This window comes from Lissotriton helveticus, chromosome 7 (assembly GCF_964261635.1).
Source record: "Lissotriton helveticus chromosome 7, aLisHel1.1, whole genome shotgun sequence".
Lineage (NCBI taxonomy): Eukaryota > Metazoa > Chordata > Amphibia > Caudata > Salamandridae > Lissotriton > Lissotriton helveticus.
In genome coordinates this window covers 1,860,291,244-1,860,315,653 of record NC_136068.1, presented here as the reverse complement: position 1 = coordinate 1,860,315,653, position 24,410 = coordinate 1,860,291,244, and the positions used below count along the sequence as shown (strand labels likewise).

The following is a 24,410-nucleotide window of genomic DNA, read 5'->3' as shown; positions in this document are numbered from 1 at the left end:
TCGCACCGTTTGCGACTCCAAAAATGCTTGATGTATGTGGGCCAGAGTAACAGGCATCACCTGAGAACATATTTCTGATAGCCAAGTTGAAGCAGATAATTGCGGCCGCCTGGGGTTTTCCTCTCTATCTCTTGTGCTGTGAGATGGAGTAACTGTGTGTGTGTGTGTGTGTGTGCATGTTTGCGTGTGTGTGGATGTGTATGTGTGTATGTGTGGGGGTGCATTCATGCATATGTGTGGTCAGGTAATGCATTTTGTTCTGATATGAATATAAATGTATGTTGGGTAGTGTAAGATTTCAGAAGGATCTCATAACTTTTATAATTCATTTTCCAATTGACATATTTGTAATTTTCGAAGACTTTGCCGTTCAACTATTAAGTTTGTATTCTAAAAATGTATTAGGGTGTTTGCAATGTTTACATTTATATTTGTACACATTTGTACGTGACTGCTTTCTATTTATTAACATTTTATTCAATATAAATGTCTGTAATGTGTTAAGATACTTGAGTATAATTTAACAAATATATCATTTTTTTGCTTTTTTAAGCTTGTGATATAATTTGCTATATATGTGGGTATACAACGTGGAGTGTTTTATAGGTACTTATTTATTTTCATAGCTATACACTTTGCTTTGCACTGGAAGTAGTGTTGCCTGCCTACACTGATTTAAGTGCAATTCCTTTGGACTCAATGGTTAGCTGGAGTTGACATGAGCCATATGGGACTGTATTATTATTAGAGTTAATGGGCAAGTAGCTTTTCTGATTTTCAACTGATTTCACTTTTGTAAGTGTCCTTCTGTGTTATCAATGTCCTTTTCTTGCCAACCTGCCTGTCTCTTACACTTTTACACCTAAAAAGTAGAATATATGAGTGACAGGACAGGGGTACGCACAACTCATCATCTGTAATGATGGGAATTACATTTATGAGAAGGTGAGGAAGGATTAAAGGATCACTGTTGCACATGCTCATACATGTATTTGTGAATATCTCCCTTAGTTTATTTTTTTCAGTATTTCAACAGTTATTTGGAAGGTTGTTTCTTTTTCTCCAAAAATGTGGTTCAAAGTTATACATTTTAGCTGCAATGCTCAGCCAGGTGGAATTGCACAATAAACAATAATGATCTCACCTCATCACTAAGTCAGTGCGTGTGTGTGTGCTTTTCACTGTAATATAGGAATACAAACACATTATTTGAGCACCTACATCACAATTTACGAGTTGGAGTGCTGCACGAATGTAAGTTTGGTATCTAAATATGAGCTATGAATAATAAACGATGGGGCACATGCATCAACCTATTTAGGAAGTACAAACGGTGCGAATCGGTAAATTCGGCCGTTTGCGCTTCCTAAATACGTTTTTTGGGATGCATGAAACAATTTTTCAAAATTCGCTTTTTTTTGCATTTCCTAAAAATGCGAATGCATTTAAGGAATCGCATTTGTGCGATTCCTTAAATGCAATGCAATTTTTTTTAAAATGCGAATTTTGAAATAGGAAGTGCAAATTAACACGAGGTTGAGCCTCGTGTTAATTTGCGAAATTCTTTAAAAAAGCACAAAAATGCATTTTGGAAAGTGTCATGTTACAGACACACATGTCCTTAGGACATGTGTGTGTGAAATATGCCCTTTAAAATACATTTCAGGGGTGCAGGGGGGGGTCCTTTGGACCCCCCTCTACACCCTTGCAATGCATCAACAAATTGCGATTTCCTAAAAAAAGAAATGCAAAACGGCATTGATTCCTATGGGCCTCTAGGCCCATAGGAATCACTCTAATGCCATTCCTTAATTGCGATTCGCAATTAAGGAATCGCAAATTCCGAAAAATAAGAAATCCTAAAAAGAATTAGGATTTCTTGATGCATAAGATTTTGCAATTCCTAAATTGCGATTCCTTAATTTTCGCAATTTAGGAAATGCAAAATCCTACAATGATGCATGTGCCCCGATGTCTCTCTATCTAACTTCAGGTAACATAACGTGTATTTGTAAAGTGCACGTTCATCCAGAAGGGTATCTTGGCTCTGAATAACTGATGTTTATTGTTACCCAATGGTTCTCATTGTATTGACCTCAGAAAGATGAAAGGCTGAGACGGCCTGCCAGGATTTCAACCTGTGACTAAGGGGTAAAACAGAGTCCCCCACAGTGGAGCATTAGTCCATTGAGCCACCAGACCCAGCCTGCACCAATATAATTATGAGGGAAGTTTCCTCATATATAGTTGGTGTAAGCATACTCATGTGCACAAATTATGGGGCCACACAAATAGTGTACATGGCTGAACCATGTCCACCTTAGATGTACCACGTATACTCATAGGACATCCTGTACTGGTTTAACCCTTGAAAGATACCCTGAATAAAGTACACAATCTGTATAGGTATCATCTTAGGCAATTTTAATCTAAGATCCAGTGTAACCTGCTGAGAAAAAGAGCTCGGGTAACCAACATGTGAAATGAGTGTACAAACGTACAAGCAGCAGGCTTAGTTTGTGGAGATGCAAGGAGGATTGGTTCAAATGCAAATGAAGAAGCAATTGACCAAGGCAACCGCTTGAGAACTGAAGGACTTTATTGTGAAAAAATGTATATTTCTATGTATCATGATTCGAATTGCCAGTTAAGTACTATGGGGCTTATTTACAAGAAACTGACACATCTATATGGATGAGTTAGGTTCTCTGCTCCTGCGTGCGAAACCCTTGCACCACTGTGTTGCACCAAATTTAAAATGCGGCACACCATGGCGCAAGGATTGACAGATGCGGGTAAAATTTTTACACATCTGTTGGCGCAAAAGTCACGCATTGCTGGAGTCGTGTCGCAAGTACGACGCAATTCCAGCAATGCATGGGGAGGCCTATTCCTAATACACTGCGTCACTCCTTATGCCTGCTCCAGGCAGGCGTGGGGTTTTAACGCAATGGCATCCTAGAAGCAGCACAGTGAAATCTTGTAGATTACTCTGCATCACTTCTGTGACACGTTCCCACGTGGGAACGGTCACCCTGCATACATTATACCTGACGCAGGTATAATGTGGTGCTGGGCTTTACAAGGTGACACATCTCCCACATGAGCCACGTTGTAAATGGGCCGCAACGTGGTACATTGCTTACGCCACCGCTGACACTAAAAAGTGACGCAACTGCAGCGTAAACGTGTTGCAAGGTGCTTGTAAATCTGCCCATGTATATGAGTATTTGTAGGTCGCAAATGACAGAATATTTTAGTCTGAGATGAAGTGGGCTATGACTTAGGTTTGTTGAAAGAAGCCCTTACATATTGTTTGCTTATTAGACCAACAGCGCCAAGTTGCATCTACTACCTACTGCAGAGAAAAGGACCTAGAAATTTAAAATAGGGAATTGGGAGTTGTAAAATAAATTGAACATCAAAGAATAGAGATTTGCTGTACCATATCTCACCCATAAATGTAAATTGATACTTGTATAGCGTACTACTCTCCCGCAAGGGTCTCAAGGCGCTTGTACGAATACTGCTGTGGAACCCATCCTGGCTTGCCCTGTGATGTGTCCACTCCTGGGCACCCCCAAGGTGGAGGCCAGGCATTCTTAGCATTGTGGAGATTAAGCAAGCTATTGCCCAGAGTTGCAGAGTGGGACTCCATGATTGGAACAGGCACCGAGGCGAGAATTATCAGGTCCGAGGAATTTTGAGCCAAAGACCCGCCGAGGCGGGGAATTGAACCCTGGTCCCGGGCTAGACCTCTGCATCAGGGTCTGCCGCTCTCACCATTGAGCCACACTTCTCCATGGATCTTCATATTCAATTGATATGTTTTCAAATATATCACTGCTACTTAAATATTACAACATAATAGTGGAATGCAGTCAAGACCTTCTTTATCTTTAAAGTTTTAGTTGATGTTGGGAACAGTTGTTGTCAGAGTATCATTATCAACTTGTTCCAGTTTGATTCCAATCTTCTTTATATAAATGCCTCTATCAGCTGCTAACCCATCATCACTACAACAAATCAGTGATGTTTTTGAAGGATGTTTAATGACTTTAAAGAAGAGGACTTCTACTGCCTAAAGGCTCTTGATGATACATAATGGTGCTTGAGAGCATGTCCCCACTCGCAATATGATTGTTTAACCTGACTTGAAATCAAATTCCATCCCACTGGCCCCCCACTGACACAAAGTCGGTACAGACTACGAGGTCAAAGTTTCACTTCCTGTATGGCAACCATAAAGTTAAATGAGTGGGCCAGCAAGATCCCTGGACACTCAACCACTAAAATGGAAACCTGCAGGCAGACAACTGCTGGAAGATGTTGACATAAGCAATGGAAACATGGGGCCTGATTCACAGAACTAACTTAAGAGAAAATCCTAAACTTACTACTTTTGGTATTCACAAAAGTTAGGATTTTATCTTAAGTTTGTCTTAAGACAGACTTAAGTTAGGGTTTTGTCTTTAGTCTGTCTTAAGTTTGTCTTAAGACAAACTTAAGACAAAATCCTAACTTCTGTGAATACCTAAAGTAGTAAGTTTAGGATTTTGTCTTAAGTTAGTTCTGTGAATCGGCCCCATGGAAACTACAGTTACATTCTTACTGGTGATGACTATCCCGCCCTTATTATTTGTCATTGCTGGTCATCACTGGTCATCAATTTGTGACCACCCCAGTTAGAAAACGCCCCCTTTAGGATTCGTTTTCTATGGTTGCTCACAATTAACTGGTACACATCAAACACTACAAAACAAATGAAAAATATAGTTTAGTGAGAAGCTTATCAAACGCCCCCTTAAAAGATATCATTTTTCTCTAACCAAATGATCCACTGAGTGCAGGATTGTGCCTCCTTCACATTGTTTTAAAAAGCAAATTGGCACAGTGTTTCCACTTGCTTTAGCAAATCAAAAGAGTAATGGGGCTTCAGCGTTCCAGACTAAATGAATACATGACATTTATTCACCTGATTGAAAAGACCAGTTTTGCAGAGTGAGTAACGTTTGAATGACTCTGCTTGTGGTGGGATAAAGCTAAAATAATGTGGTATAATCCCTGTTGACAGTACGCCAGCATCATGCTCTCTTAGTAATGGGGTGTAGAACAGCCGGATGCCAGAGCTGTCTGTTTGCCCTGGAAGACAAGAGACACAGAATACTTCCATGAATGAAACAGTTTTAATACAATAGCATATCTCACAGAGTTCATGGTAAATGCCCTTAGAAGGTTATGTCACTATTTTGATTGGAACAGTGTTGGGTTACCCTTAATTATTTTGTATTACCATCATTCTGGCCTGGTAAATATCTATAGAGTTATTTCAGATTGCACACTTCATTCCAGTTTTATTTATATTGAATGTGTGATGTAATATATTTATGAGGTTAAAAGCATTTTTTGGAATTCACAGGTGGATTTGCAGCAAACCTTTCAAATGTAATTTAAGATGTATTCAATGTATCATCAGTGATATCACTGACCATTTCATGAGTGATGTAATATGTGAAGTCATAAGCAGTGGATTTCGGGTAAGTTGTAGTTAGCTAAGGTAACTATAACTGCTGAATTTCCCTGCTTTTGTTCAAGTGAAATCTGAGTCTAACTAGAATTTCCTTTTAACCTGTGTTTTTCAGTATATGTCTATCTATCTACTATCTATCTATCTATCTATCTAGCTATCTATTCTATGTTAAAAAAACACCTGAAGAAAACAAAGGTGTGTCCACCCGGCCCCTTTTGGCTTCTGGTGTCAGCAACTCAGATCATTCAGGAGCACGCTACTGGCATACATATTACACAGTTTAAGGGGACACGTGGGCTGTGCATTCAAAAATGTACTTCCAGCTACCTAATCAGGGCTTGTCAGTAGAGGAATGATGTATCTCACCTTTTCTGCAGGGTCATCCACACACCATTTGCTTTTATGCTTCACTTTAACCCCTTCGCTGCGGCGGCAATTCCGCCGCAGCGCTAGGGGTGTGGGGGGGCCGAGCGGCGCTCGCATGCTCGTGACGGAGCCGCTCCGTCACGAGCCGCGGTTGAGCTGTGCTCATGACGGAGCGGTTCCGTCATGGCCCCGCCCGCTCAATGGAACGTCCAACGCAGGCGTGGAATTCGCACCGCGCAGGCGCGCCGAGCGGGCCATGATGGAACCGCTCCGTCATGAGCACAGCTCAGCCGATACTCAATGCCGGAGCGGCTCCGTCATGAGCATGGGAGGGGTTAATGTTGAATTTGGTTTTGTTGGCCTTATGACTCTATGCAATTTACCACTGCTAGCCAGTGCTAAAGTGCTTGTGCTCCTTCCTTAAAACCTGGTAGAATTGTCTCATGCCCATTAGCATATTTAATTTACTTGTAAGTCGCTTGTAGAGTAATATACCTTAAACCCGGGGCCTGTAAATTAAATGCTACCAGTTGGCCTGCAGCACCCAGTATGCCACCCACATAAGTAGCACACTAAAACCTATCCCTGGTCTACCACTGCAGCATTAATGGATTTAAAAGAGACCTTCAAATATCAGAAGTAAACTTTTCTTCAAACTAGTATTGTTTTGACATACTGCTGCCAGTTGATAAAAGGTATTTTATGTGTTGTGTATTTGGTTGTTTATGCATTTGTTTTTTGCAGATTTTTCCTAACATTTTTACTTTTCACTTTGGTGCTAAATAAATAGCATAGTTTACCCTGTATAAGTCTTCTATCACAGTCATAGAGTCTTGAACGTTATATCCTGGAATTAAGAAGCCTATAAAAGAAGCAACATCTGTGATTTCAAGTGATCTGGTTCTTGCTAAAGTAGAACAGACACTGAAGGAAAGCGAGGTATCCCACACCCGAGCACCTACCGCTATGCAACTTTACGTTGTTATAGTGCATTTCTAGTTTGACGTAGGTTGGAGCAAAACCTTTACCCAATGGGATGCCGGCATTGCTGGGGAATGTGAATGCCTGCCAAAGAGGAAAATAAATCATTATAACAAAAAAAAGACAATAAATAAGCTGAACACATCACTGATGTTTAAAAGATTTGTTTTGGCAATGATATATCATTTGTAAAACAGGAAAACATTAAACGTGACACACAAAGCACTTCCAAATTAAAATAAATTGACACCAACATGTGGCAATTTGAATAATGTAATGCAAATCTAGCTACACAGCAATATGTGCAGCAGAGGTTAGAGGTCTTTACAGTGCATAGTCAAGTTTTGGAAAAGGAGACTGCATTAAAGCAATAGTTTAGTCAAAGGAGGATGTATTCTGGAGAGTGGTTTACAGCATGAGTTGAACATCAAGGTGTCTAACATAAGAGAAAGACTATAACTGCACCAGGAGGTCAAATAACTCATCAAGAAACAAGTCATAAAAAGGGGAGTTATTTCTCCTGTTCCTTAGTATCAAAATAGGAGCTCACATTAAGGACAGTCCTGAACCTCGAGTTTTAAACAAGCCTGTAAGGACGCAACACTTAAAGATGGCAACATTGTATGAGTTCATCCAACTCCTGAAGAAAGGAGACTTCATGGTCGCAATGGATCTATAGGACACCCTCTATATTTCTCAAAGAATCAAAGACACAGAAAGTACCTCAGATCCGTCATAGAGAAGGTGCACTACCATTTCAAGGTGCCACCCTTCCGCATAAAATCTACACCAAGGGTATTAATGAAATATCTAACTGCAGTAACCACACACCTAAGATAAGGCATGCACATCTAACCATACTTGGAAGACTGGCTAATGAAGGCAAACTCACAACACGTATCAACAGGATATACAAACATTCACCCAGAAACTCCACAAATTGGAGACCCAAATAAACCAGGCAAACTTTTTGCTTCAGCCTGAACAGGCAAATTTGTTCCCAGTAGCTATACTGAACTTAAGGACAATAAGAGCCTACCCAGTGCCCAAGAGAGTCAAGGCACTACGGGCCAGATGTAGGTAGCCAAATACCGGTCGGTAACGGCCGATTTCGGCCGTTACCGACCGGTATTTGGCTTTTGACATGTAGGGGGAAGGAAACAGGCCATTTCTGTAAGGCTTGTGGGACTCAGAAGAGTCCCACCTACATCTCTATTTTACCGAATCTGTAAAAATACCGGTCGGTAAATTTACCGACCGGTATTTTTACAGATTCGGTAAAAATACCGGTCGGTAAATTAACGACCGGTATTTTTACAGATTCGGTAAAATAGAGATGTAGGTGGGACTCTTCTGAGTCCCACAAGCCTTAAAGCCATATATTTGATGGTAAAATACCGATTCCGGTGTGCATGCACATGTGTGCATGCACACCTATGCCATATGACAGGCAGACCTGCCCTTAGGGCAGGTATGCCTGCCACATGGCACCCAAGCCTGTATTGGGGGTGCCAGAGGGTGTCAAAGTGACACCCCCTGCACCCTTGTTTAATTCGGTATTTACCGATTCGGTAAATACCGACCGGTAATGCCCATTCATTCCGATGGGCTTCAAAGCCCATAGGAATGAATGGGCATTACCGAATCGGTAAATACAGATTTTTACCGATTCGGTAAATGGAACATCTGGATGTTCCTACATGTCCCCCCTTCTTCTTTACCGAATCTTAATTACCGAATCGGTAAAATTCGGTAATTAAGAATCGGTAAATAAGTTCTACCTACATCTGGCCCTACAAGAACTTGTCTACACCGTAAGGCTGCAAGGGTCAGTCCCTGACAGTGAAGACAGTAATGAAGCTGATGGGTATGACGTCATCATGCATACCGCTCATACAACAGGCCAAGTTCCACCTGTATCCATTACAAGAATGGCTCAACAACAAATTTTCACAGACCAAAGGGAGGTGCGAGGATTTAGTGGTTGTCACAGAAAGGTTTCAACAGGAGATAATTTGGTGGAACACACTCTATGTTGCCATGGGGAAACCATTTAAGCTACTAACTCCCACAGTTACCATTAAAACAAACACTTCTCACACAGGACATGGAGCGCACATGGGGAACCTAAAGATCAGGAGCATGTGATATCTAATGGAAGCAATGAAACACATAAGCCTAAGGCATGCCCTAAAAGATCTCTGGCAGATTCTGTAAGAACAGACAGGTACTTATCCCTTAACCACGAAAATATCGAATCCTGAGAGGGTTCTATATTCTACCTATACAGGTTCAAGAAAAGGAGGCATTTCTGCATGTCTGCGGGCTTACTAGACTTAAATCCGCCGTTATCAATAATACGTTTGTTTATATTGTTTTTTGTCCGATCTATCCTCGCCTTCCAAGCTAATAAGGCCCATGCTCTTTCCCCATATTCAAAGTTTTCCATATTTCGGGCTTGCGACTGGACCTTACATTTCAAATCCAGGAGGGCCCTAAGATCCTGCCTAACCTCCTGCAATCTCTTCTCTATATGTTTCAATTTTTCTATATTCTCCTGATTAATATGGCTCCTTTCCTCTTCAAGAGCAGATAATCTGCTCTCCAAGGTCTGTAGTTCCAAGACCTTAATTCTGTTCTTACAGCTTATTTGGCTGTGTAATTATCCTCTCAGATTAGCTTTGCAGTAATCACACACATGTTCTATGGAGGTGGTACCTAGATTGATAGAGAAAAACTCGAGAGAAGATTCTCTAATTGACTGAATAATTCCAGAGTCAGATAACATTGTTCTATTCAAAGTCCACCTTGATTGTGAACAGATTTTGTTCATAGAATATAGAAACAGAAGGGGGGCATGATCATAAAGGTGGCTTGGCAGTACAGATATACTAAGGACATTATCTAATATCTCTCTATTAATCAGAATATAATCTATTCTAGAGGAGTGGTGATACTTCTTACAAAGGAAAGTAAAACCTTGTGCACTCCCCTTCTTAGCTCTCCATAGATCTACCAAATTTATGTTAAATAGTACGTTTTTCATAACCCTATGGGAACGCGGACTCTTTAGCGTGGCTTAGATTGGATCTACCCTTTACCGGATCAAGCCAAACATTAAAATCCCCTCCTATTATCAGAGGAGGATTGGCCGTTATCAGATTGTCTTGAAAGTTAGCCAGGAAAGAGGGATTATCAGTATTAGGGCCATAGAAGGATGAACAACTCATTTCCTCCCCCTCGAAATCCAAATGAGCGATGATCCATCTGCCTGTTTGATCTGTCTGGACCGATTTAATCCTACAGGTAATCCCTTATTTTACGAATATCTCATCCCCACGGCTATTTATTGTTTGCTGAGAATGACAAAAACATTGTATCCAGGGAATTTTGGGGAAAATTATCTTTGTCTCTGTTTGATTTAAGTGGGTTTCCTGCAACAGACAAACCTGCGCTGGTGACAACTCTAGATATTTAAAAATCAATCTTTGTCTCCTTGGACATCTCAGGCCATTTAGGTTCCAGGAAATAAATTGAATATTCCGACCCCCTTTCATTTTACCTTTCCACGGCTTGGGCACCTATTATCGGGGTTTGATGGGATTCCCTAATTAGCCAGTAAAATGAGGAATCTTTTTTAATTAACCAGTGAGATGAGGAGTATTTTAGACCTTATTTTTCTCCCACCCTGTGCCCCACCCAGTGCTCCCCCGCCCCCTCCCTACCTAACCCCCGTGACCCCTAGATCCCCCTACACCCTGAGGAACCCTACCTTCCATTAGGCAAACGCCTTTTCGGGCCCTTCCCCCTCCAGGCTATAAGCCATTCCATAAAAATCTACTGAGTACGTGCGGCAAGAGACCAAGCTCTCAAAATGGTCTTTAGTTGTTATCTTTATTCCTGCGTTTAGGTAAGGTTGAGGTTTACCAGCTTCATAATTGTTGAGCACAACCCATCCATGGGCCCGTTTTGACAGTGCTTCTTCATCCTCTACAATAGATTTAAGTCTTGTTGACTTTGTGACTAGTTTTTTTAACACACAGTGAGCCATTGAGATTTTCCAAAGGTCTGTCAGACCTAGAGCTTTGATAGAATCCAAAAGGTATTTGTTCGCTGGTGATTTCCCTGTTCGTGTTAGTTCTACCCAAAGATGGTTATTTAGGGTACCATTTTCGGCAGCTCTGGTTTTATGCCAGCATTTTGCATAGGCTCCCATTCTCTCTGCCACTTTCCAACCGTATTTGGGCCGGGGAATTAGGGAGCTGAAATATTGCTTGGTAAGAGGTTGTTATTATGCCGTTTAAGATTGCTGCATCTCTTCCTCTCATTGGCTCACTAGCATAAGTGATGGTGGACTGTAATTTGACTCGCAGGACTTTTAAGAAAGGATCTAGTGACAGGTCCGACAACTTTTTCTTCAGGGGTTTAAGAGACAAATAGGTCATAGCACCCTTCCTTCGCAAGGATTCCAACTGAGGCTTGAAGGAATTGTTTTGATCTAAAAGTATCCCCAGATACTTGTAGCTTGTTACTTGATGTAAGAGTTTCCCGTCAAGGTACCAGCTTGGACTTGTCTTCTTATGGTAGTTTACTGCCATAACTTTAGTTTTATTGAGGTTTATTTTTAAGGTGTTAACTTTAGAAAAATTGCTAGTCACATCCAGAAGATGCCGAAGACCAATCGGGGTCCGACTGATCAGGACTAGATCATCAACGTATAACAAGTTTCTCAGTGTCCTACCTCCTAACTTCGGGGCATGAGATGAACAGCTGTCCAATTCCCCTGGTAAGTCTGCTAGGAAGAGGTTAAACAGCAGTGGGGCTAGGACGCACCCTTGTTTTAGACCCTTAGTTGTGTGAATTCTGCTTGAGAGGAGCGTTCTGCCACCTAGTTTTATTTTAATCCACGTGTTGGTATACAAGTGCCTAAGTTGATCTAAAAGTGAAGTTGGTATCCCCCAGCTGGCCAGCTTGTGCCAGAGCTTTGAGCAGTCCATATTTGCCCTCTTTCACAGTGTCCATGAGCATGGTCAAGTCCAAGGTGTTAGTTGTTGTTCCTTGGCCTTGACAGAATCCTCTTTATGTTGCAGGGATAATTTTATTCTCTGAGGCCCAGTTGTCTATTTCTTTCAAGATAATCCCTGCGTAATATTTAGCCTCAGTGTCTATAAGGGCTATCGGCTGGTAATTGTTTGGAATAGACCTCTCACCTTGCTTATATATTGAGCTTATAATTGAGCCTCTCCATGATTCTGGAAGTGTAGGTGTTCTTAAATCATGTCTGAAAACTGGTACCAGTACGTTGCTCCAGAAGTCAGGGTCTTGTTTGAACAGCATTGATGGAATGCCGTTGGGCCCGGGAGCTCCCGCCCATCTACCTTTAGCTATTTGCTTTTTTATGGCCAGTGCAGCAGGGTTGTTATGCTCTTCTGCTGCGATGGGTAGGCAGTTTTGGTCTGAAAGGTCTTTCTCCAGCTGCATCAGCCAGGAGTTGCTAGTATTCTCATTGCTGGAACAATGATGACTAGTTGCTTCTTTTTTAGGTCTGATAAAACTAGTGTTGCCTTGGTAAATGAGAGTAGTGTCTTATTTTAGATTTGAGTCATTGAAGTGATTATATAGATATTCATTTCAAACCGCTTCTGTGATGTTAGAGTTGACGCCAAGATGGTTGGGCCTCTGTAGTTTATTAACTGTTTGCCAAAATCTGGCTCTGTTTTTCTGTTTTGCGTCATGGAGAATTTTTACCCATGTTTCGTTGCTCTTTGCTCTTCCAGTTTCCCATCTCCTCTTTTTTAATGATTTTTTTCCTTCGCGGAGGGAACTTTGCAGTAACAAATTGGAAATTTGCGGAGTTGCTTTAGTGTGTGATTTAGGAATTTCTTAAATTTTGTAGATACTGGACTTTTGCCACTTTACTAGGAATATATGAAGCATTTCTCTGTTTCAAACCAGGCCTAGAGAAAAATATTTCTTCAAGTGACTTGACGAAATTGTCCCAGCATTCCAAAGGCTGCGCTGCCGGTTCTCCCCCTTGTTTGTACAGATCTTAGGCAATCATTTGTTATTTCCTCTAAATTAGCGGAATTACACCTTATTCTTTTAAGATTGTTGGTTTCGGTTTGCACAATTGTTTTACTGACGAGCAATGTCTGGCTTGAGCTTGCCTTAAGGCTTAGTTCTTGTGGCATATGATCGCTAAGGCCATTATTGCCAATCTCGAAAGGGGGCATGTGATTAAATAGTGTTAGGGTTGTAAAGATGTAGTCTAGATGGGACAATGCTCTGGCTGAATGATACGTAGCCAGTGGTGGATTATCGTCCTTAAAGCGGCCATTTACGGCTCTCATATTCAAGTACTCCAACTGGTGAGAGTAGGCTGCTGCACTGCAACCGGAGTAAGGGGCACCGGGCTCGTTACATTCAGATATGTTTACATGAATGTGCACATGTGTAGGGGCTGCGTGGGGGAGATTCCTGGCGTGCGCACCCCAGGGGCAGGTACAGATAGAATGGTGTGACAGGAATTATGCAGAGCTGGGTGGGGACATGGAATAGGCTTTATACCTTGGGAAGGCACATGGAAGGGAATATTAGTGTGCTTTACTGTTTTCACTGAAGGAACACTCCATAATTCTTCTATGAAGATGGGGATCACATGGGGTAGTTTCACTTCCCTGGGGCCTACAAATTCCAGACACGTGCCAAAGTACACTGTAACTTATGTGTGCAGAAGTATTCTGCTGAGTCTCAAGCCATACCTGTACTGCCTATGGGTCATCCATAAATGTCATATTCCTCTGACTCAGATCATAACCAGAGCCTGGCTGGGTGTGACCCTGCCAGGCTGGGCTAATGACCTTCCTCCCCAAGCTGTAGCATCAGAGATCTAGCCCTTCACGGCAGGCATTCAAAGGGTGAAGGTCTCTTCTCTAAGAGGGGGAGAAGGTGGGTGGAGCTACAGGTTATCCATCATCAGCTGTCACCTGGTGCCAGGCACCAAGCTGCTCTGGAGAGAAGGCAACAAGGGGGAAGGGGGAAGGGGGCTTTTCAGAGACCATGTGGCATACGACCCCTGGTGATGGATGCCATTTTAACAAATCCCAGAGGCTTGGGCAGGAATGAGGGAGCAGGGGCAGTGAGGTGATGTGTCACTGCCGGATAGGGCAGCAGAGCCTTCCTGCCAGCCCCCTCCAAATTCTTTTAAAAGTTTTGGCACAGGAAGAGGAGATCTCTCTGGGGTGTGGTCTGCTGAGGAAGACTGATGCTGGAGCCTGGCACCATGGGCAGTTGGAATGAAGAACCCCCTGACTGTCCCAGGACCCTGGATTGACCACAAAAGATGGACCAGAACCAGTGAACAGAAGCCTGGGCCTCTGAGCATGAAGAAGAGAGGCCCAGCAGGGAGCCAGTGAAGATAACTCCCTGCTGAGTGCACCCTTTTGGAGACCAGGAGGGCAAAGGAAAGTGCTCCAGATGTCTAGGGCGGGCATCAGCAGCAGGAGGAGGCCAACATGATGAAAATCAGCCACCTGGGGGCTGAGCTATGCCCCCCAGAAGGTAGAGTGTGGGGGGAGCTGCAGGAGCACGCAGATCCCTCCCAACTGGAAGATTCGAAGTCCCTACCCTCAGTGTCTGGGGGACTTAAAAGAGAGAGCCCTTCAAGGGTGATTCAATGCTTGTTAACTCCATGGCTGGAACTTTAGTTCTGCAGCTGGGACTTCACTGAAGGGTGCAGGGCTAACCCGGGCTGATCATATAAATGATCCACCCTGTAGGTGGAAAGGTGAAATTGCTCGGTAGTGCATTTACAGTTTTTATTGTCGTTTAGGGAATGAAAGTCACATGTGGAATGTGAAGTCATAAGAAAGGGGGGGTTAGGTTGCTAGACATTCCTGCTAGGGTGTCTGGCTGTTTATGCTTAGTCTTGTGATTGTAATGGTGATGCCTTGGAGGTGCTTTCATTTCAATGCATTATATCAGTTATCAGCGATGATAAGAACTGTCATTTTAAGTGATGCCTGCTGCATTAGGTGAAGAACAACCCAGACTGTTAGCCACTAAGATGCAGAGGTGTATACTGTATGGTCAATACGAGATGGTCAGTCAGGGATATGTGTCACCTTTGCAGGTGTGCCCATTTAAAATGCTTGTTGAGATAATGGGGTCGGTCCCTACTGGGACGCTCCAGGCTATTATCAACCTGCTGCATTAGGGGACAAGGGGGCATATTATCAAGGGGGTTTATCTCCGCTTTTTTGGCTTTAAAAGCCAAGAAAGCGGAGATAAAATTATCTCCCTATTACCAAGCTGTCGCTAACACCAGTTAGTGACAGCTAATAGGAGATAGCGACCATCTTGGGCCCCGCTTTGCATGTCAGTGATATTTATCACTAATGACATGCAAAGTGGGCGTGCCAAGATGTTAGCGACTGGAAACAGTCGCTAACATCGCTATCTCCTATTACCAACTTTTGGAGATATTCGCGCTAAGCGCGAATATCTCCAAAAGCTAACACCTGCCCTGAGCAGTTCTTCACCATGTTATCCAATGGGAGGTGGATAACATGGCTAAGAGCATTTGCTCGATAATGCATGAATATCGCTGACTTTTCAGCGATATTCATGCATTGCGGCCGTTTTTTATCGCATTTGCGATAAACCTTGCTAATAGCAAGGTTTATCTGCGATAAAAATCGCCGATGTGCGGCGATAATTTTTGTCTCTAAACAAGTTAGAGACAAAAATTATCGCTAGTTGTTGGTAATATGCCCCAAGATTATGTGAATATATAGGAGTGGTGGTACTAGACCCCACCCCCCTGCAGGAGGGTGAAAATATTATGCAATGTCACAAAGTAATTCTAACAGCTTATGTATGTTTGTAAATTGTTGCATAGTATTGAGTATTGTGTGTGTTTAATAAATGTACTCTTCCTTTTATAAAGCGAAGTACAGACTGGACAATCAAATATTGAGTGTTATTTCTGCGTACTGGTAAATGGTGATTACTAGCCTACACCACCTCCCTTGAGTAAGCCTTGGACTGCTCAGCAAAGGTATCATCTGAGAGTCAAGCACTTCAGTGAGGTGTTTGGTTCCCAGTGAAGGTGGAATGGAATCATGGGGCATATTATCAAGGGGGTTTATCTCCGCTTTTTTTGACTTTAAAAGCCAAGAAAGCGGAGATACAATTATCTCCCTATTACCTAGCTGTCGCTAACACCAGTTAGCGACAGCTAGTAGGAGATAGCGACCATCTTGGGCCCCGCTTTGCATGTCAGTGATATTTATCACTAATGACATGCAAAGTGGGCGTGCCAAGATGTTAGCGACTGGAAACAGTCGCTAACATCGCTATCTCCTATTACCAACTTTTGGAGATATTCGCACTAAGCGCGAATATCTCCAAAAGCTAACACCTGCCCCTGAGCAGTTCTTAGACATGCTATCCAATGGTAGGTGGATAACATGGCTAAGAGCCACCCTCTGGTTAACCACTGTCACCCTCTTGTTCAGCACTGCCACCCTCTGGTTCACCACTGCCACCCTCTGGTTCACCCCTGCCACCCTCTGGTTCACCACTTCCACCCTCTGGTTAATCACAGCACCATCTGGTTCACCCCTGCCACCCTCTGGTTCAGCACTGTCACCCTCTAGTTCACCACTGCCACCCTCTGGTTCAAGACTGCCACCCTCTGGTTCATCACAGCACCTCTGGTTCACCACTGCCACCCTCTGGTTAACCACTGTCACCCTCTGGTTCAGCACTGCCACCCTCTTGTTCACCACTGCCACTCTCTGGTTCACCACTGCCACCCTCTGGTTCACCCATGCCACCCTCTGGTTCACCACTGCCACCCTCTGGTTCATCACTGCCACCCTCTGGTTCACCCCTGCCACCCTTTGGTTCAGTACTGCCACCCTCTGGTTCAGCACTGTCACCCTCTGGTTCACCCCTGCCACCCTCTGGTTCATCACTGTCACCCCCTGGTTCATCACTGCAACCCTCTGGTTCACCACTGCCACCCTCTACCGAGACCTTTTGTGACGCAGCGGCAGCACAAAAGATGCTCCATGGTGCTGGGTATTAACAACGTGACGCATCTGAGAGATGCGTCACGTTGTAAAATCCCTGCACCATCAGGAGGCTTTCCGGTGCAGGGGAGGGAGTTCCTGCGCAGGAACGCCTCCTAAAGTGGCTGAGTGAAATCTACAAGACTTCACTCAGTCACTTTTAGGCCAATGCTGCGTCAAAACCCTGCGCCTGCTTGAAGCTGGTGCAAGGCTTGATGCAGCATTGGGGAGATAGGGCCCCCCAGAGCATTGCTGGAGCTGCGTCGCAAGCATGACGCAGCTCCAGCAATGCGCTGCTTTTACGGCAGAGATGTGTGATGCATCTGTGCCGTTTTTGACACATGGTGCGCCACATTGTAATTGTGGCGCACCATGGGTGGCGGAGCTGCGGCGCACAATAACTGGCGCATCACTGGGGATGCGCCAGTTATTGTAAATCTGCCACTATACATTTAGCCAATGAGGGAGCACTTACTGATTAGACAGTAGAAAGTACTCCAGTTGAGTAGAGGTATTGCACAAAAAAGGTCATTCTGCCCCCTGTTAGACTTGTTTTTTGTGCCCTTCTGCCCTCTGTTAGACTCGTTTTTCCCTTGTTTTTGTGCCCTTCTGCCCTCTGTTTGACTCGTTTTTCCCTTGTTTTTCTGCCCTTCTGTCCCCTGTTAGACTCGTTTTTTGTGCCCTTCTGCCCTTTGTTAGACTCATTTTTCCCTTTTTTTCTGCCCTTCTGCCCTCTGTTAGACTTGCTTTTGTGCCCTTCTGCCCTCTGTTATTCCCTTGTTTTTGTGCCCTTCTGCCCTCTGTTAGACTCGTTTTTGTGCCCTTCTGACCTGTGTTAGACTCGTTTTCCCCTTGTTTTTCTGCCCTTCTGTCCTCTGTTAGACTGGTTTTTTGTGCCCTTCTGCCCTCTGTTAGACTCGTTTTTCCCTTGTTTTTCTGGCCCTTCTGCCCTTTGTTAGACTGCTTTTTGTGCCTTTCTGCCCTCTGCATCACCACCTCATCACTCAGCGCTACCCCAGCATCACTCAGCACCACCACATTATCACTCAGCACCACCACATTATCACTCAGCACCACCACAGCACCACTCAGCACCACCACAGCATCATTCAGCACCACCACAGCATCACTCAGCACCACCCCAGCACCACTCAGCACCACCACAGCACCACTCAGTGCCACGACAGCATCACTCAGAACCACCACAGCATCATTCAGCACCACCACATTATCACTCAGCACCACCACAGCACCACTCAGCACCACCACAGCATCACTCAGCACCACAACAGCATCACTCAGCACCACCCCAACAGCACCACTCAGCACCACCACAGCATCACTCAGCACCACCACAGCACCACTCAGCACTACCACAGCTGAGCGAACTGAAACTGAACTCAGACAAAACAGAGGTGCTGTTCTTTCAGTCATATGGTACTCCCTCCTTTCAGTCTCTGATGGCCGTCTGAATTGAATTTGCCACCAACACCAGCCATTTCAGCTAGACACTTAGGGATCATGTTTGACTCTGATCTTTCCTTCTCTACCCAAGTATGGCAGATCTCATTATCCTTCTTTTTGAAGTAAAGATCCTGTAGCAAGCTATTCCACCTCCTGCCAGTAGAGGCCCGAAAAATCATAGTCCATGTGCTGGTGACATTGTGCTTGGATTACGCTAACACCTCATATCTAGGTCTTCCGGCTTTCCTGACTCAGATTGCAAATGATCCAGAATGCAGTGACTAGGTTGATTCAACGGGTACCTTTACGTCATCACATCTCCCTCATTTGAAGCATCTTCATAGGTACCCGGTTGCTAAGAAGGTTAAGTTCAAAGCCCCAACATTGGCATTTAGAGCCATTAGGGGCCCACGATCCCTAAGAAATAGGCTCAGTAAGTACCACCAAGAGAGAGCATTCGGATTTAATCACCTGCGACTCTTGCCCATACCAAGGTTTGCCAAGGTTCGTTGGCATATCAGGTCTCTCTCTGGACTGGTGGCCAGGCTTTGCAACTCCTTGCCTATTCATCTTCGCATGACCGAGTTCAAACACCATTTCAGGAAAGATTTAAAAAACTGGCTTTTTCATCAAGTGTAGACATAATATGGTCAATCCTGTTCATCAGTCTTGCCTTTGAGCGCCGGGATGTCTCTGTTGAGGTAGCCACATGCTGTACAAATGACTTTGATTGATTGAATCTGCAACTCAAGACAGGATTTCTAGCTCTGAAGGCCTTCCAGGTGCGGGTGAAGGGAAAACAGTGTTAATCCAGACCAACAATAATGTTCTACTTCAACAAGCAGGGAGTGTTGAAATCTTTCCTTCTGTCCCAACTAGCAGACGAGGCACGGATATGGGCAATTCAAAGAGATACAACATTGCTGATGATTCCCCTACAAGGCATGCAAATAGTAGAAGCATGGAGGCTAAGTATGCAAGCAAATGTCCCCCACAAATGGGAGCAAAACCAAGAGGCACTGGACAAGCTTTTCAGGAGGTGGGGTACTCGTAGCATAGACGTGTTTGCAAGCCCATACATCGCAAGATGCCAAAATCTCTAGTCCAGGTACCCATACCCCTGATCCAGGGGGAATGCCCTTACAATAGACTTGTCAGGGACATTTGCATATGCCTTTCCACCAATACTCCTAATACCAATGTTACTGAACAAATTTAGACACTCAGATATAACACTTATCTTCGGTGCCAGGCAAAGATAGTTCTCAGACCTAGTGTAATTACCACGAGAACAGAGGATTCTTCTCAAACCCACAGACAACCTACTCATAATGGAAAGGGGGCAAATACCACCTGGAACCAGCCATTCATAATCTAGAAGCATGGCTCCTGGGTTGCTAGAGTTGTGTCACCTCGAGCTTCCATCCACTATAATGGAAATACTCAAGAATGCAACCAGAACTAGTACACACAAATGCTATACCACTAAGTGAAACAATTTTGTCCACTTGTGTCAGAGACAATACATGTTAGAAAGCAGAACTCAGTGCAAGACAGTGCTAACACACCTTACCTATCTACTGGACACCATATGCTTCACTTAAGGTCCACCTGGCCTCGAGTGTGGCCTATACTAGTGGCTACACAAGCAAATGATGGACGGAATTCTGAATAAATAATACATTCACCCCCAGTCAAGAGATCTGGGTTAAATCCATCATTCTTTTGCTCACCATGCCACCCAAGTATAGACCCAGCCATAAGCAAATCAGTCTTGACCCTGTTCCTCATGAGAACAGTCCAGACCGAACTGCCATGCCAGGTCTTCCTTTGACCGGAAACAAGCATCCTGCGACCGGTTTCTGGCTATTACCATTCATCAGCCAGGCTATCTTGAATCCAGTAGCACAGTGAGCAAGGGACCCACGTCTGGGCAAACCCATCCCACTTAGGGTGAAAGCTGCTATGCAAACAAATTATGGACGGAACGCTGAATAAATAATACATTCACCCCCAGTCAAGACATCTGGGTTAAATCAATTGTTCTTTTGCTCACCATGCCACCCCAGTTTAGACCAAGCCATTTGTAAATCAGTCTGGACCCTCTGCCTCATGGGTACAGTCCAGACCGAACTGCCAAGCCAGGTCCTCCCTGGACTGGAAACAAGCATCCTGTGACTGGTTTCTGGGTATTACCCTTCAGCAGCCAGGCTAGTTTGAATCCAGTGGCACAGTGAGCAAGGGACGTCTGGGGATACCCATCTCACTTAGGGTGAAAGGTGCTACGCAAACAAATGATGGACTGAATGCTGAATAAATCATACATTCACCCCCAGTCAAGATATCTGGGTTAAATACTTTGTTCTTTTGTTCAGCATGCCTCCCCAATTTAGACCAGACATATGCAAATCAGTCTTGACCCTGTGCCTCATGAGAACAGTCCAGCCTGATCTGCCAAGCCAGGTCCTCCCTGGACTGGACACAAGCATCCTGGGACCAGTTTTTGGCTAATACCCTTCATCAGCAAGGCTAGCTTGGATCCCGTGGCACAGTGAGCAAGGGACCCACGTCTGGGCATACCCATCCCACTTAGGGTGAAAAGTGCTACGCAAACAAATGATGGACGGAATGCTGAATAAATCTTGCATTCACCCCTATTCAAGAGATCTGCGTTAAAAATTCATTGTTCTTTGACTCACCATGCCACCCCAGTTTAGACCAGCCATATGGAAATCAGTCTTGACCCTGTGCTTCATGGGGACAGTCCAGACTGAACTGCCAAGCCTGGTCTTCCCTGGACCGGAAACAAGCACACTGGGACCGGTTTCTGGGTATTACCCTTCATCAGCCAGGCTGGCTTAAATCCAGTGTCACAGTGAGTACAGAACCTACGTCTGGGCATACCCATCCCACTTAGGGTGAAAAGTGCTATGCAAACTAATGATGGACGGAATGCTGAATAAATCATACATTCACCCCCAGTCAAGAGATCTGGGTTAAATCCATTGTTATTTTGCTCAGCATGCCATTCCAATTTAGACCCAGCCATATGCAAATCAGTCTTGACCCTGTGCCTCATGGGAACAGTCCAGGCCAAACTGCCAAGCCAGACATTCAAAAATAGAAACTAAAATTTTCAAATAATGGAGATACCAATATCAGTTACAACAGCCTATTCAATAATTCCTAAATCTACATACATATCCAGTCATTCATTAACAGTTCTATATAGTCACTCATACATGTACTCACTCATCATATATTCTCATACACCTATACATCCTGTTACACACTTACACTCATCCATAGAGTTACTCCCACACGTACTAACACATGCAAATAAACTTTCAAACATCCATTTGCTTGCATATATAGCTATACATACACTACTATACTTATTTGTACAGAAATATACACATACTAACTCTCTTAAACAATCACTTATATAAACACATACTTATTTATACAGGAAGTCTTCCAAACTTTCGCTCTCAAATATACTCACGTATATACATCAATATTCACATATACTAGTTTAAAACATATGTAGTTACTCATAAAGATACTATTGAGACAGTCATTCACTCACTAACACCCCCATACACACACTCATTTACCCATAAGAGTCCTGCACACATGTTGTCTTCAAAACACATACAAACAGTGAGTCAGTCATTCACGCATCTATGCGCCAATACCCCCCACCGAACCATAGAGACACTCATACTGATACTCAAAAATCAACTAATAGCCCATATAGACACTCATATAGCTACTCACCAACCCATGCAGCCACTTATACACAACGTGAGACACTGATACAGATAATTATATATTTAAACATTACTCGCTAATACATGTATTCAATAAGATACACTTAACAAGTCAGTTATACAATCAATCTTACAAAAAAAACAATCATTTAGACACTTATTTTCCCATTTATTCTTCCATCGACCCTTAGATATACATATATAACAAATATTTATTTTTCAGAAAGACACACATTCACTGGAGGATGTCATCAGTGATGTCATCTGTGATGTAATTTGAGATGTCATCAGTGATGTCATGAGTGATGTCACTGACCATGTCATGAGTGATGTAATGTGTGACATCATAAGTAGTGCATTGCGGGCGCGCAAGTTATAGTTAGCTGAACTAACTATAACAGAGGAATTTCAATGGTTTTGTATGAGAGAAATGTCCAGCTAACTATAACGTAGGTGAAACCTATGGTTTTTTCAGTGAATTTCTAAGGTTTTTTAAATGCTAATTCCTAAATATAACATTCCTGAAACCTATGGTTCTTTCAGTGGATTTCTAAGGTTTTTTAAATGCTAATTCCTAACTATAACATGCCTGAAACCTATGGTTCTTTCAGTGAATTTCTAAGGTTTTGTAAATGATAATTTTAAAATGTACTAATTATTATATTTCTTTCTTTTTATAGTAATTTCCTACATTTTTATTATAAATACTTATATTTATTTTATTTTTAAAGTTACATTTCATATTTTTAATGTAAAATAATAACAAAAGTAAATTAAAAAATAATACACTGCTAGTGAAACTGCCTAGGTGAATTTGTAAGTGTTTGTTAGAGGCAGATTTACAACACCCTTGTTCCTCTTTTACACCGCCCTTGCATCACTTTTCTGATGAAGCGTTGGTGCAAAAGATGTGCCATGGTATGTGGTATTTAGAATGTGACGTATCTGGAAGGTGCGTCACATCGTAAATCCTGGTACCAGAAAGAGACATTCCTACATAGGGGGGGGGTTCCGGTACAGGAACACCTCCTAAAAGTGGCTGACTGAAATCTACAAGATTTCACTTTGTCACTTTTGGGCTCATGCTGTGTCAAAACCCTACACTACCTTGAAGCAGGTGTAATGATTGACCCAGCAGTCTGAGAATAGGGCCCCAAGAGCATTGCTGGAGATGCGTTGCACTTGCAACATAACTCAAACAATGAATCACCTTTACAGCACAGATACATAACATATATGTCCAATTTTTGTCCCATGGTACACCACATTGTATATTCGGCGCATCCATGGTGGTGGTGTCACGTAGCACAATAACTGACATATTCCTGGGGATATGGCAGTTATTGTATATCTTCCCATTAGTGTTATAATGTAGTGATAGGATTACTACATACGGATTAATGAGTCACTACAAAACTAAAACAACAGTGACAGAGTGTTTGCTGGAAGTGTAACGATACAAACTAGTACATTGAACATATAAAACACACATTTGCAAATACATAGAAGACTGCATACATCGTCTATAAAGGTTTTGAAGCAGTCTATGCCCTAAGGCCTATTTTAATGCATGAGTACTTAGATATTGAGTTGATGATTACAAGACTGCAAGGAAAGAACCTGATTGAATTTATAACAGCCTCAGTTGTACCACAGTATATAGATAAACACATACTGCTGAATAGCTCACTACAATATTGAAACAGTAGTGTGAGAATGTTTGCTACAAGTATTAGGATACACATTGAGCAATTAAACGTATAAAACATTAGTTTGTTGGTGCATAGAACAGTGCATGCACAGTCTATAAAGGTTTGAAACAGCCTACGCACTAAGACCTCTTTTAATCCATGAGTATCTAAATACTGACTAAATCAATACACTTCTGCAAAAAAAGTTCCTCACTAAATGTATTACAGCTTCAGTTTTACCACGGTACAATGAAAAAGAACATATTGCTGACTGGTTCACTACAATACTAAAACAGCAGTGTCACAGTGTTTGCAGGAAGTCTAAGGTTACAGACTGGGCAATTGAAAGCATAGAAGCCAAGTTTGCAGCTGCATACAAGACTGCATGTATACTCCATACGGATTTTAAGCAATCGATACCCTCAAACCCACTTTGCATATTTTAAATCAATACAAACATTTAAAGAATATATAACTGAATCGCGACACGGTCTGCCATCGCACACTACAGACTCGCCTCCATGAAGCT

The 24,410-nt window shown here is 43.0% G+C and overlaps 1 protein-coding gene across 1 annotated transcript in view; it reads right to left on the bottom strand.

Moving 5' to 3' along the window:
* LOC144769766 (putative DBH-like monooxygenase protein 2) overlaps window positions 1–24,410 on the bottom strand; it is a 611,053-nt gene that overhangs the window by 398,099 nt on the left and 188,544 nt on the right. Inside the window, exons 6-7 of the mRNA XM_078653944.1 lie at window positions 6,859–6,961; window positions 4,976–5,142 (exon numbers count right to left, since the gene is read on the bottom strand). Of these exons, the coding sequence (XP_078510070.1) occupies window positions 4,976–5,142; window positions 6,859–6,961 (270 nt within the window). The remainder of the gene's footprint in view (window positions 1–4,975; window positions 5,143–6,858; window positions 6,962–24,410) is intronic.